The 15,710-nt window shown below is 33.8% G+C and overlaps 1 protein-coding gene across 1 annotated transcript; it reads right to left on the reverse strand.

Annotated features, from left to right (window-relative positions):
- Nucleotides 1–1,021: 1,021 nt before the first annotated feature.
- LOC105165994 (ABC transporter B family member 13) lies at nt 1,022–6,533 on the reverse strand. The gene is made up of 10 exons (XM_011085164.3): nt 5,702–6,533; nt 5,421–5,475; nt 5,154–5,329; nt 4,864–5,064; nt 4,475–4,734; nt 4,066–4,382; nt 3,760–3,983; nt 2,798–3,584; nt 2,451–2,692; nt 1,022–2,356 (listed from the first exon to the last, which is right to left on the reverse strand). Exons 1-10 carry the CDS (start codon nt 5,984–5,986, stop codon nt 1,130–1,132), a joined length of 3,774 nt encoding a protein of 1,257 aa, XP_011083466.3. The 5' UTR covers nt 5,987–6,533; the 3' UTR covers nt 1,022–1,129.
- Between the last annotated feature and the right edge of the window lie 9,177 nt (nt 6,534–15,710).

The raw sequence follows: 15,710 nt of genomic DNA on the forward strand, positions 1-15,710 counted from the left end.
TTGAGTAAGAATGATTTGTTCCAACGAAATTGCATGGTTTGTTTTCTTAGAATGCACCTTACTAGAAATATGGACTGCATGAGTTTCTTACTCATTTTCATCCTATGTGGAATAGTAGTGGCACATTTAACATCATAGAGATGAAAGAGTTGGTGTTTTTAATTGAAATCATATGCATCTGCAATTAATATATACTAATAATTTGTGGCACGTCTTAACTGTGTGCAGCTTTTATAAATATTATTTAAATTTAATATTAAGTTTATAAAAAAAATAGTGACAAGAAAATTGAACAAAATTAAAAAAAAAACATAACTATTGAAAGATTATGGAGGAGTGGAAAATTAATAAATAAATAAAATAAAATATTAAAATTAATATATCAAAATAATTAAGATACTAATTCACCCGTCTTCAATTATATATAGTATAGAATATAGTATATAATTTCAAACACTCCCTACCACATGTATAATTACAAATACATTCCGCTGTAAGGAATGTCAGCGCAATGTTTAATTTTATAAAATTATATGTGTATCCTTGGAGGGCTGTTTGTGTAAACCTTTATCATTAAATAAGGATGTATTTGTAACTATATAAAATATAGGGAATATTTGTGTAATTAGACATAATTTGAGGGAGGTTTAAATTGTCAACTTTATTTACATAGCTATTGCAAATAAAAATTTTCCCAAACACTCTAACTTCAAACCTTTGTTTATTTTTATTTTCAGACATATGTAACTTTCACAATCTAAATTAAAATCTTTATTTTTTTATTTTTATTTTCAAACACTCTAACTTTCACAATTTTAAATTTACAACCTCAAAAGAAGAAATCAATTGCAAATTATTTCACCAAATTTTGTCTTTATATCTTTTCTCAACCTTCAAATTTCTCTCTCTTTTCAACTTCCATTTATCTTTTTCTTCTCGTAATCTTTTCTCAATAACTTCTCATAAACTCCTAATGTTTTTTTTTATTTAATCAATTATCATATATTTAAAATTACAAAACTAGTTTTTAAAATTTTTAAATTAATTGTGGACACACAGTTTAAGGGTGGCACACACACTACTATAGCAGAAGCCACCTGAGTTTTGAGTAACTAGTGATATATCCCAGTCATGCCAAGTTCTGCACACCCTTATCATCACATTGTAGGTGCACCAACTGAAAATATATGCTTCCAGGTTTGTTTATAAGCTCCTCATGGCTGCCACTTTCGACCGCTCGGCCGTTCTGCAGCACGGTGATAGCATCGGCGTCCTGCACGGTGGATAGCCTATGTGCTATCAGAACTGTTGTCCTTCCTTGCATGAGTCTATTGAGAGCTTCTTGAACCTGCATTTCTGACTTAGTATCGAGAGCACTCGTTGCTTCATCCAGAAGAAGAATAGATGGATCCTTGAGTATCGCCCGGGCGATAGCTACCCGTTGCTTCTGTCCACCTGATAACTGAACTCCCTTTTCACCAACTTGAGTATGGAATCCTTCAGGCATCCTACTGATGAATCCATGCGCGCTTGCTGCTTTTGCAGCGTTGATGATCTCGATCTCTGATGCATTGCTGTTTCCATACTTGATGTTCTCATAAATAGTTGTGGAGAACAGTACTGGTTCTTGCTGCACTAGGCCTATTCTCAACCTTAGTGATTTGAGGTTCACTGTTTTGATATCAAGACCATCGATCAGGATTGTTCCTGATGTAGGGTCGTAGAATCTTAGCAGCAGAGAGATCACGGTGCTCTTTCCTGAACCGCTTTGGCCTACAATTGCCATACTCTTTCCTTTCGATATTTTCAAGTTCAAACCATTGAAAATGGTTATGTCAGGCCTAGTAGGGTACTTAAAACTAACATTCTTGAACTCAACGTCGCCTCCCACATCAGTTACCATTGTGGACGAGGGGCTGTTGGGGTCGATAGCTGATTTTCTTTGAAGAATGTCAAAAACTGACCCAAGAACTTGTGATCCCTTAACCAGGTTAGGAGCAAGTGCTAGAGTTTCTGCCACAGCCAATGCAGTAATGATCAGAACCATGAAGGATTTCATAACATCTCCAAATTCTGACTTCTTGTTTCTGATCAGAACAGATGCATACCAAAGTCCTATAGCATACGATGAATATGCAAAGAACAGCGATATACCGTAGCCAAAACCCAATATGTTGCCACGCAGAAGAGCTCTCTTTCTTGGTTTGTATAATTCAGAAGCAAATTTGGCTGTTACTCGCTCTTCAGCACCAAAGGCAGCAACGGTGCGTATATTAGCGATAGCTTCACGTGCAACTTCTGTTGCTCGATAATATGCCGTCACATAGTCGCCTCCAAACCCCTTAAGAAAAAGTTGCTGCAGACATGAACAGATAAGTGTCACGACACTTGTATCAAAAAGGCTTAACGGGTTCTATTTAGAAACTGGAGACATCATCTAAAAGACTTACCTCGGCTATGTTTGCACCAATGAGAAGAGGAAATGTGGCTACTACAACAGCCGCTATACGCCAACTTAGTACAAAAGCAATCACGAATGCTGTAACAGCCAGTGCTATGTTTTGGATGACTGTCGATATACGGTCAGCTAGTGCACTGCGTACTAATGTTGCGTCCGTTGCCAATTTAGATGCCAGTGAGCCAGTGCTATTCTCGTCCTTGTCAAACCAGGCGACTTCATTAGAGAGCATGGCTGTGAGAATTCAGAAAGCAATGGTGTCAAACAATTGTATAGTCAAGAAAAACAGCAAACAGAAACTGAGGCAACGGTTGTAGTAAAATAGAATGAAACTGAGACCTTTGAACATTAGCAGCCGAACTCGTGCAATGAGTCGCTCTCCCATTAAGGTATAGAAATAGTGTTGCAACAAATATACCAATACAGTAACCATTGCTGCCCCAATGAATATGAAGGACATCTGTCGGACCTCTTGCTTGATTCGAGAATCGTTATGAGAGTAAAATACAGTTAAAATATGTGTTATTGCAAGAGCGAAAAGAGGAGCTTCCATGCCAGCCAGAATTGCACCTAACGAGCCCAATAAGGCACAGGGCCACTCTGGTGCATTGAGTTTGATCAGTTCCCAAACTGGAGTTGACACGGTGGTTTGCTGTGACAGGTTTTGATCAGTTGTTTTCAGCTCGTCTTTGGTGATTGGCTTTAACTGTTGCTGTGACATTTCATTACAAGGGTAATCTTGAATGCTTCTTATTCCGGGAGCTCCGGTAATATTGTCAGAACGAGGCTTGGTTTTGTGTTCTGATACTTGAAGATTCACCAGAGATGCATATTCTCCAGCTTTAGACATCAGTTCCATGTGAGTCCCCGTCTCAACAACTCGACCATTCTTCAGAACGATAATCATATCAACATCTCGAATAGTTGATAACCTGTGCGCAACAACAATTGTTGTCCTACGCGACATGACTGAATTTAGCGCCTGCTGAACAATGAACTCTGATTCTGCATCAAGAGCACTGGTTGCCTCATCAAGAAGTAGAATCTTCGGGTCTCTCAGTATTGCTCTTGCAATAGCAATTCTCTGCTTCTGACCTCCTGAAAGCTGTGTTCCACCTTCTCCCACCTATAAAGTTGCCATGCAACAGGGATGTTGACAATGCTTTTCATTAACATGAACCGGTATACAAAATCAATCAAGAAAGACTATTTTTCCAGATAAAATTCAGTACATTCTATTTCGTATGATGCTCGAATACAAACATCCATAAGGGAAACTAAGGTTTATGCAAGAAACCGACCTGAGTGTGATAACCATCAGGTAAACCTTGGATAAAAGAATGAGCATTTGAAGCTTTTGCTGCCTCTATTATTTGATCCATGTCTGCTCCTTCTTTGCCGAAAAAAATATTGTCGGCTATACTGGTAGCAAACAGAGCAGGCTCTTGACTGACCAATCCCATCTGTGACCTCAACCATTTTAGTTGAAGATTTGTGAGATCATGCCCGTCCAACAAAATTTTTCCTGTCGGATTCCACATCATAATAGATCCTAAGACAACCTTATAACTGATTCACAAGTTCAAACATAAAAGTATCTTCAATACCTGAAGTTGGATCGTAGAATCGTTGTAACATGGAAATTATAGTGCTTTTCCCAGAGCCACTAGGACCAACAATTGCCAATGATTTACCAGCAAACACTGAGAAGCTGAGATCTTCAAACACCATTGTGGGTCGAGAAGGGTATGCAAAACAGACGTCAACAAAGTCAATTTTTCCATCAACTCTTTGCAACACAATCCCCTCATGTGAACCTTTAGAGGGACGATTAGCATCATCTTCAATCATGCTTATGATGCTTGCAACAGCAGCACGGCCTTTGGCAATGGCGGCAAGGTTGGGAGCAGCCTGACCAAGTGCACTACACGACAAGGAGTGCTGCTTTTTATTTCAGGAAAGATGAATAATAATAACAGACAATATAAAAGACAGATATTTTTGTTCTATACTCACAATCCACTGTAAACCACATTGATGATCGTCGTAAATGCCTTCCCTCCATTAGAGTGTCCATGCCGAACGAGGATACTCGCATACCAAAGAAGTAATGCCCAAGCACAGAATAAAAGTCCGTAAGTAAATCCAATGCCAATTCCCTTCGCAATGCCAGTCTTTTTTGCCAGTTTGAGAGCATTTTCAAGTGATCTTGAATATGTTTCAATGGCCTTCTCTTCCCCAACGAACGAGTATACTGTACGAACTTGTGAAATAACCTGATTAAAAAGTTTATAGTAAATACTTCAAAGGTGCAAAATTCTGAGACAAAAATTCAGATTGCATGTAAATTAATGAAGCTTGTGCAATTCTTGAACAGGAATGGGAGGGAAAGCCCGGCATTTTACCTCTTCTGTTAACTTCCCAGCTTCAGCATAAGCGTTCTCACCCCTTTTTGACAAAGTGGACATGATTATCGTGTATGCTCCTCCAGCTACAGCTATTAAAGGAACAATTGCCAAGGTGAGGAGTGTCAGTTGCCATACCATTGAGAATCCTAAGGAAAATCCAATGACGAACTGGGAAAGATAACATATTGCATGACATATCTGCATCAGAAAAGCAGAACAGGTTAAGCCTCAGACGTTAAAGTCAAGAATGAACTGATAAGTTCTTAATCTATGCTTCCTATGTCTACCTTGTCACCTATTGCATCCTGCACGAGTATGGCATCGCTCGAAATGTGAAAAAGTATATTATGTTGTCCTGCTTCTGTGTCAAAGAACTGAATGTTCTTTTTTAAGACAGACTCAAGGTACTTCTGTCGTAGCAGGGCCGTTTGCCTTTCCCCAGTCTGCGTCCAACATGCAACTCCTGAAATTTATATCAGTGATCAAGAACATGTCCCATACCGATAAAAACTTATATCAGCTCCAGAAAAGGGGGAAATGATACTAAAACATACCTGTCCATGCTGATAACCAAACTACTAATCCAAGATAGACTAAGTAGAGAGCGTACTGCGTGGAAGAGAAATGAATAAATATATTACTGCATTGAAGTAAGATTGAAATCGACTTAACAAAAATGCAGTGTCGAAATCTTTTAGCAAACTTATAAAATACAGAGATCCGTGTTTAATCATTTAGGTTCGCAAGATAATTGGAACAATTGAAACAAATAAAAAATGAGAATCAGTATGTAACCAAATTCTCTGATATTGAATTTGAACATTTGAACGTTTACCTTGGATACCTCTGAAGAAAATCTATGAGGGTCCAAAGACAAATTTCCAAGAGTGTTGATCATACGACCAAACAAAACAAAGAATACAGGAAGAGCAGCACCCTGCAAGCAAGCTCCAATGCTCCCAATGAACATCAAAACATAGTCAATCTTGTCAGCCACAGCAAACAGCCTAAAGAAAGAAACACTTTCCCCATTCTTAGCAGTTGAATCCCAACGTTGTTCTGTTCCTAGAACTTCATTCGGCTTGGATACTTGCTCTGTCGAAAGTTCAACCTCATCCATGATCTCAAATGGTGAAAGAAAGAACCTTTTACGCCTTTCTCACGAATTATACTTGCATAATTTTCGAAAAAACCGACAATTTAGCTTTCGTTTATCGCCTGGAGCTGTTGTATTGCATGAGAATGGTGTCACTAGTTAAAGTTTTCCTCTCTTCAAGAACCGGTTTTTCGTGGAATAATTGTGGCTGGTCCTACTCAGTTATTGCTGAGGGAAAAATTGTAGTCTTCACTACTGCCACATGAAGGGCTCTCGACGTAATGCAATTGAAGCCAAGTCTGAATCCAGTTGTCCTAATAAATACCTGAAGAATGTAACTCAGGACATAACTGTCTCCCCAGTTTAAACTGACAAAGGAACTATGTACAACTGCAAGATTACATACATAGTACTGTAATAATCTTGACTTGGATCATCGTCCCTTGTGATGCAAGCAAGCAAGATAAGTACAAAGCTAAAATTCACTCATAGAAACCATCAAAGCTAAGATCACACTCCCATGTGATGCATTCAATCTTCCAACTGCCCCTGTCAAAAAGCTGTGGCTAGTTTTTCAACATAGTTGCATGAAAATTCAACTGGAAATGTGTGGTGGGGTTGAAGTTTTGATCCAAGAACAAGACTTTTGTTCATGAGCATGAGAACAAGAGTAGGGTTCATTTGCATATAAGCCAAGAAAATTGCATGCAGCTGAGCTGATGAGTATTAATTGCTGCTGGTGGAGATTAATTGATGCCCAACAAACAATTGCTAGTGCATTAACTACTCATTTAACTTAAAATAGTCCCCCAGTATTTGGTGAACTGCCCAATCACTCTCTTTATCTTCATTGTCTTGTCAAAAGAGAGAAAATGGACAGACAAAAAAGGGAATTAAAATACCTCGAAAATTGGTCGATTGTAAACTGGTGTTTTGATTCACCACTACAATCTTATTCTATTAAAGTGGTCAGAGGAGATTTGGAATAATTAACAACACTTTTTCCTTGTTTTGAAAATTATTAATATTTAATAAAATTATGTCATTTTTAAATGAAAATTTGTATATTATCATTTTATCCTTATTGTAACTTTTTTCTTTTTTAGAAAAAAATTGAAAAATTGAAAATAAATCGAATGAGGTAGATAAAAAATTATAACAAAATTGTCTACTTAGTCCAAAAAAAATTCAGAAAAAAATTTAAAATACGTAAAATTATAATTTATAGTCTATACGTGCACATTAGCCAATTCAATAGAGGATTAATTATACTTAGACTTCCTTTATAAATGTAAATTATATTTTTCCGAAAAAAAATTGAAATGACACTTTCACTCCCTCCGAAAATTCTCCATTTACAGTTGTACCAATTCTATTTGGATTTGAACAAAAAAACTTGCATAAACTTGTAATTTTATTCCATATTTAGCATTTTGTATATATTATTGATAATATTGTTAGTATTTTCATTCGTCAACTTCTACTTTTTATCTGATGACAACTTTTTGGGAATTATATTTTTATTATAATTACACGCTTTTGACTTACTTATATATTACACTTACTCCGTTACACTCTCCTCTTTTGGTGTAATTACATATAAACTTTTTATAGTTTAGAAAATTACATCTATACATCTAAAGTTTGCTTCTGTATAACAAATAGGTCCCTTTATTAGTCAAGATTAATTGAATTTGATAATGTTAACAAAAAATATGAATAAAAGATTGATATTTACTCCGATTAACTTATTGCAAGTCAAATAATTTTTTTTCGATTAAACTAGCCTTATAACATGCATTAATTTGTGAAGACGTACAAGGATAATCTGATCATACAAAAATTTATTTGACCTATAATAAATTAGTAACTCGAGAAAATATAGATTTTTATCATATGTTTTTTGTTAATGTTAGAAAATTTGGTGAATTTTGACTAACGAATGGACTTATTTGTTAAATGAAAACAAATCTCATAAATATTAAATGTAATTTTTTGTTAAATTAAAAAGAATACATGTAATTACACCAAACTCGTTAAAAAGTGTGTAAAACTAAATAAAATTTAACATAAAAATCGAATCGATCTCGTGAGTTCACTAAGCCCAACAGCAACAGACGAACATTAATCGACATGAAATTGGGGAAATGGATGACCAATGAAACGTCACCTATTCTAATTGTTTCCTCTAGTGGGCTATATTACTTCTCATTACAGGCCCAAATTGATTTTCAAGTCCATGCCCTAACCCTAAAACCCTCTTCCCAATCAAAATTAGCTTAACATCCCTTTCAAACAGTCAGAAAATTACCAATCACGCCATATCTTTTACTGGTAGCTATTGTCAAAAATTCAAATTTAACAAATCTCCTTCAATTTTACACATATATTATATATAGTCCACCATCAACGATGCTAATATTTTTAATTATAAATTTTCACAACAAAAATAATCAAAATTTTATGTTCTCTGATCAATCAAATATTATAATTACATCAATAATTTCAATCGTCAAGATTAATCTATTAAAATAGATGAATACTTTACTACATATTTGATAGGACTCGAGAATACATTGCGCCTTTTGACTACGACTGACTGACTAAACTTAATATTCAAGAATCTTCCGATCTGAATGTATTCATCAACGTTAGTTAATGCAATCATCATCGTAATTTTGTCATAAAAAGAAATTAGCACACAAATGTGACAAAGTAACAACAGTTTTATTTCATGATTGTCGGAATCAGAAACTACTAAAATAGCTCCCATACATTCTTAAACATTACACAAACACTACATGATCAAGAAGCAATAACATTAATAATACATCAGACACTTTTTCACCTTAACTTACATTGATTATTCAACAAACGAAATCAAACACAGCTAAATTCATCATATCTTCAGGACCAGTTACTTAATTGTGTGTAATTAATTAAGAAGCCTGTCTCTACATGCAGAATCAATTGTGAAATAACCTCATTCCAAAAACACATGAGGCCATCACAGGTCACTCTTCTTGCATTACAAAAACACCACCAACATTCAAGAAAGGGCAGTAGACGGAGGAGAAGAGGATGGGAAGGCTAAAGCACCACCGCTACCAAATCCAACACACTTGCTTGTGCGTTTTATTTACAAACGGATCACTGGATCCGAAGGAGTCGCCGGAGATTATCAGTGGCGCCGGTGTCTATTCCGGCAGCCTCGGCCTTGCAGCTGAGCTTTGGCCTCAAAGAAAAAGTGGGCAAAGGCAAGCTGCTCGGCGGCGGCGAGATGGTGAACACGACGGAGCCCGAAAACATGTCATCTTCCACTCCTTTAGCAGAGTTTAAACTGTTAGCATTACTGATACAATTATTACCATTTTTGCTACTGCACACATTACCTGGTGGTGATGAGATCAAAGGCAAAACTTTCCTAACATCCTTCGCCAATTCCCGCGGATCGGGTCCCAAAGGCGTAGTAGTAGTAGAATTGAAAACATTAACACAGTTTGAGGATTTCTTAGGTGAATTCTTGTCTTCTTTCTTGGGACTTTTGGTCGGAGACTTTGATTTCTTGGGAGTGAGAGAAAGGTCTCTGGTTCTGTTACCGCTGTTGGGTTTTTTATTAGCCGGAGCGAAAGAGAGCCCACGACCGCCGGTGCTCCGGTGGTGAGCGGTGGTGGGAAGAGGAAGTAGAGGTGGTTGTTGGAGAGAGTAAGGTGGGTAGGAGCGGGATAGAAACGGCGGAGGAGGAGGAGCCTGCAGAAGGGCCACTCCGGCCTGGAAATCCGACACCAAGAAACTCCCCAACGGCCTTGACATCGACGGATACTGGATGTTCTTGGCGGTTCCGATGTGGGATTTGTATGGAGAGATTGATTGATCCAACGATCCATGCAATAAAACAGCCTCCATCACCATTTTTCTCTCAAGATATCAAGAAGAAAAACTATTTTCAGGCAATGATCTCAAATAAACACAAGATCAGCAGCCTTCGATTCTACGCTAATATCTAGAACAAAAGTATAACAAAAATATACATATAAATCTGCAAGACTCAAACAACCGTATGAATTCTTTCTTAGTCTTCGATTAATCAGAAGAAGAAAGAAAAGCTATATGTATAAATATATATAGCTACAAGAACATGTATCTATCTATTTATACGTGTATATAGAAAGTGAAACCCAGATGGGGTTTTCCGATTCAGTATCTAAAAAGCAACTCCATTGAAGTAGCCATAGATGGCCCTTTAAATAGGAGGAGAATCCCACAACGGCTACTTAATATTTATTGCATTATTAAATATTTTTTTTAAAAAAAAAAAAAGAGATGCATATTTTCATCCTAATTAACCGACAACAGTAGACGGTCGGCTGATGCAACCAGTCCTGCCTGATTGATTATGGAATACAGTAGTATATTAAACGGCGTAGGGCGGCAGCCGCCGATGCTCTGATGACCGTTGGATTGTGCCATTTTTAGAAATATCCGTTGTGGCGAGGATGGCCGTGGATCTGTGTGGGGAGATCCTAGCCATACACGTTGTTGGTGTAAAGTGGGTAGCCCTCCCTCACGTGAAAGGGATTAGGTCAGGCGACAATGAAACACAACAATAAAAGAGAAATTAGATTAGTTGATATTAATTTATTTATTTAATTTTTTCCTCATGATTTTAGTTTAAAGTCAATCTCCCAAGAAATATTAGGCTTGTTTAAATTAAATAAAATGGATTATTATTATTAAAATAAATTACATCCTTATCAATGGAATAGTTGATAAATTAATTAAATAATTATTATAGGTAGTACATTCGATGCATGAGCACAAAATAATTAAATATCATGTACTAAATTTTTCTGCAGGAAAAATGATTTATTAAAAAAAGACAAATTAATTTTGAAAAATATATTAGGAGCATGAAAAAGAGAAAAAAACCAATATATATTTGTTTTTTAATATTAATAATTTTACTTAATCTTTTGGTACAAAACATAAAAATAGCAATTGTAATTTTGGTCACACAACTTTAAAACCATTGACGTAGACTTCCATGCATGCAAAGACGTGACAACATAGAAGAGTGTGTGTGTGTGTGTGTGTGTGTGTGTGTGTTGGGTAATAAAGCAAAATAGTAATATGTGTCCAATTGAATGATGGGAAATTTTGTAGTCCCAAAATTAGTTTTTGGACTGAATTAAATTAATTATAAAATAAATATATTATATTTGTTATATAATAATTAATTGCTTTAAATTACATTATAAATATATTATATAATTAATTTAAATTAAATTGAAATAAAATTTTGCTTAGTTGACGTAGACTTGACAATGTCAATTGAGTTTTTCCCTGTTGAAGAGGGTGGTGGGCTGTATCCACGACCACCAAATCCCAAACTTGATGTTCTTTTGCCATATCTAGTACGTTATGCGAATTTGGTATTTGACGTAATTAATGGTGATATGACTTACCAATAATATTTCTTGTTTTTTATGCAATATCTTAGTTTCTATTTGATTTGGTCCCAATTATATAACAAATATAATATATTTGTCTTGTTATGTATTTATTTTATAATTAATTTGTTGGATTTGAATGTATTGAATGCTCAAGTGAATTGTATACTATAAAAAACAAGTACCAAACGTTTTCCTATCAGTTTTTCTCTACATATAACTATTGTGTCCAAACGCTCCCAACTTTTACTTTATAATCACTTATCCACTATTTTTGAAAAAACACATAAATTGTTACAAACACCTTTATTAGAAAAATATGGTCTTTCGCTACATTAGTTACTATAGCCAAAAAAAATAAAAAATCCTAGTAAATACAATTCAACCAGGGTCATTAGCCGGTATTTTTATAAGTGTGATCAAAATATTAAGTCATGACAAATATTTTGACCATGGCAGAAAATCCTAGTTAATATTGATCAATTTAAGGATTTTATATTTTGATTTTATTTAATCATAATTAATATTATTAATTTACCATTATTTTAAGCTATAATCATTTATAATGTATCAAAAACTCAATTTTTTTTAGTATTCATCGGTAAATATTGAAGATTTGTACTTGGAATGAATTAGTAAAATCAGAAACAAAACAAAATAAAGCATTAGTTAAAGAAATATTAATAATCCCCCAACTAATATATATTACATTCATCACCTCGAAATTCTGAAAACATGTACATTCTTAGGAAGCTGCTTCGATCATAGTCAGGCAATATTTAATAATGGTCGGTGCCAGTCGACATAATCGCCTTATTATTATATAAATTATTCAAATAATAATTAATTTAATAATAAAAATCCAAAATAAATAAATAAATAAAATCTGCAATTGGTCAACTCACAACTGATCATGATGATCATCTCCCATATTATTGTTATATATACGTATGTATGTATGTCGTTTTATCTTATAATTAATTGGTGTCGATCTCATGCTTGATCAGTAGCAGACATGACTAAATCATATATACTGAATTAATAATTTAATTAAAATTTGCATAATTAATTAGTATAGTACAAGTTGTTACATACATATAATTAACGTTGTGCTGGCAAGTGGCAATAATGTGAGTTGCCCCCCAACTTGACCTGAAGAACATCAACATGATAATTATTTTATGCAGTAATACTTGTCTATGTATTATTTTTATTAATTTTTGGAGTATTATAGTTAGTTGGTGTGTTTGCATGCATTTTATTTTTATTTTTTTTTATTTTTTCGGTGTGACAACGATGTTGATTTAACATATAAACATAAAAATAGAGTAGAAATATTTTTTAAAAATTGTTTTTGTTGGAAGCCATCTTTATCAATTTATGACAAGTCTAAATCCTGGGTACAATTGTTGTTCTAGGGAAATTGGACCGTGTTTGTTACTTGTTTTATGGCACAAATCACATCATTTAAATATATATATATATGTGTGTATTAATACGACTACATGTTAAAGGTGATTGCTCGCGGCCAAGAAAAATACTCCAAAGATCAAACTAAAAGGATGGGCTGGAGGGCCGTATGGTTTGAGCTAAGAATTATATTGCACTTATCATATAATTAATTTAAATTTGACCAGATTCGATTTAAGTTAGAATTTTCTTTGTAACTTTTATTCAATGTAAGGAAATTATTGGAAAGGGAATGGTCCTGCTATCAAACGTTGCTCAAAAGAAGGTAATTACAACAGTCTCTCATTAGATTTGCTATAATTATAAATACATTCTCATTATTTGTTAGGGTAATTATAATTTTTAAAAATAAATAAGTATTTTGCAATTAATGTAAATTCCGGACGAGCTCATTGTAATTTATCATATATATATATATATTGGCATTATTTGTGAAAGCAAAAGTTGTATATATGAGGAGAAAGGCATAGCCTTTTTCTCCCTGAAAAAGGGATAAAGGCAAAACAATAATTCGAATCTGAGGTGTAAATACTGAAATTAAACGTTAGAAAAAGTAGTACGTATCCCATCAATGCACACTTTTGTTAATGGCCAACACTTTTTATTTAAATGTCACTATTATTAATATTAAAAAATACGTAATCCTATTTTTATTTATTTATTTATTTTTGGGTAAAACCGATACAATTACATTACGAATTTCAATTATCACTCATCAATATATCAATTACATGATTACATCCAAATAATAAATCGAGCAACTAAACAATGTATCGATTCAATCAACACATTAATGTACCTGAATATGATGACAAAAATTACAATAATTAAATTCATATAAAGCGAGACAAACACGTACATAACATTAAATTTATTCATAGGACCTCAATTTCAATGGGTAAACTAAGAAATTGTTAGTCTGATTAATTAATTATTGATTAGCAGTAACTTTGTAATAAAGTATGTAGAATGCAAAGGTGATGAGTAGTTGTATCCACTTACGCTACGTTGGGCGCCGACCAAGCCATCGCAGCCCTTCACAGCACGTTCCATCCATTATTTAAAAAAAAAAAAAAAAATCAAGCAAGAGGGGTATTTATGGGGAAATTAGATTAATAAATAAATAAAATAATAATAGTACGTTCTTAACATGTGTCATGTGTGGTATATATGACTAATATTAAAGGATTTAGCCTTTTATTTAATTAATTAAGTATTTAAATATTAATTAAATTTGGTAATTGAGTTACATAAAAATGAATAAAGAAAAGTTTGTAAGATCTTGAAGAAAAATAAGCTTTGATCTCTCTACAATTTTGCTCTTCAGAGTTTTTAAATTAATTTTACTAATTATTTTAAATAAATGGGGTGTGATTGATAAGATATTTGAATATAGATTAATGGGTAGTGATTGTGATGTAGGTCGCTCAAAATTAGAATTTTCGGATCAGGTTGCTGGGTTGAGATCGTTGAATCCTTCTTTCAAGTTACCTGAAGTGGATCCTGAGAACACAGCAAACGTAAGACTAGCCGAGAAGCCCTCGGCGATGGCCATCCGATGCTTAAGTTAGAAAAGGTGGGGTCGAAAATAAAATAACGAGATCGAATGAGATCACAAATATGGCAGTAAAAGTAAGTGGTGAAAACGTGTTTGAATAATCATAAATGAGGCTATTTATACTTGTATGGTACCCTCTATATGTGCGACACGTGGCTCCAATGAAAGCGGGCCACGTCACCTCCTGTATAAACCTGCTACCGCCGCTGCTGTCCCTGTGCACTGGACCCCACCTGCGCAGTCATAGGGTGAAGTCATAGAGTGCATGTAGAGTGCTAAAAATAGAGGGGTATTTCTGTAATTATGTAATTTCCCTCATCAGATTGAAATTCATCGTGTAATCATAATCGATTCATTACGACACGAAAACTAATTTTACATTTTATAATTTGATCAATATTTAAAGGAAAAAAAAAAGGGCTTGTTTATGATTTTTGAAAATAATTCTTATATATTTGTAATGGAATCTTCTTTTTTCATTTTTATTTTTTGGTGATTGAAAATGAAATGAAATTAGTATGATAGAAAGTCCAAGAAAGGGTATATTGAGATAGGAGACAGAATCCAAGATAAGCTCTTGATTTTGTCCCAACTCCCCACCCTTGTGATTCGCCGTAGATCCAGGCTTTCACTTCATTCAATCTTTTTTACTCAAACAATCTATAAAAATTAAATTAAATTAAAAAATTGATATAAAAATAAACTCAAAATGGTTCTTTCACTAAGTATTGAAGAAATAACGGTAGATGCATTATAATTAAATAGATTATTTTATTTTGTTGTTCGAATCATTTTTTTTACTACAGAAAATATTTATCTATAAATTGCTTATAACTTTCTACAAGCGATTGTAAAATTACTGTTATACTATCGACATATTTAATTATACGTCATAAATTTATAAATATAAGATACGGGTTCGAACTCCACCAATATTAAAAGTATATATGGACTTTATTAGTTTTTTTTAATGATTTAGCAGTTATTAAGTGATATTAATATTTTTGTTCATGTAATGATAAAATTATGACTTGTGAAAAGAATATATTTTTTTATTATTAGTGAGTATAAATATTGTATTTGGATCAAATACTGGAATTATCAAGTGTTTTAAATCCATAAAATCATAATTTTAAATCAATCAATTTGAGAAAAAATAAAATTTATCAATATTTAAAAAAATTATTCAAAATTAGAATCCAATAATTAAAATTTTTAATTTAAAATTATTCAACCAAATCCAAAGATTTACCCAATTCCTAAAAACTTT

Source organism: Sesamum indicum, linkage group LG7 (assembly GCF_026168435.1).
Source record: "Sesamum indicum cultivar Baizhima isolate 11 linkage group LG7, ASM2616843v1, whole genome shotgun sequence".
Classification (NCBI taxonomy): domain Eukaryota; kingdom Viridiplantae; phylum Streptophyta; class Magnoliopsida; order Lamiales; family Pedaliaceae; genus Sesamum; species Sesamum indicum.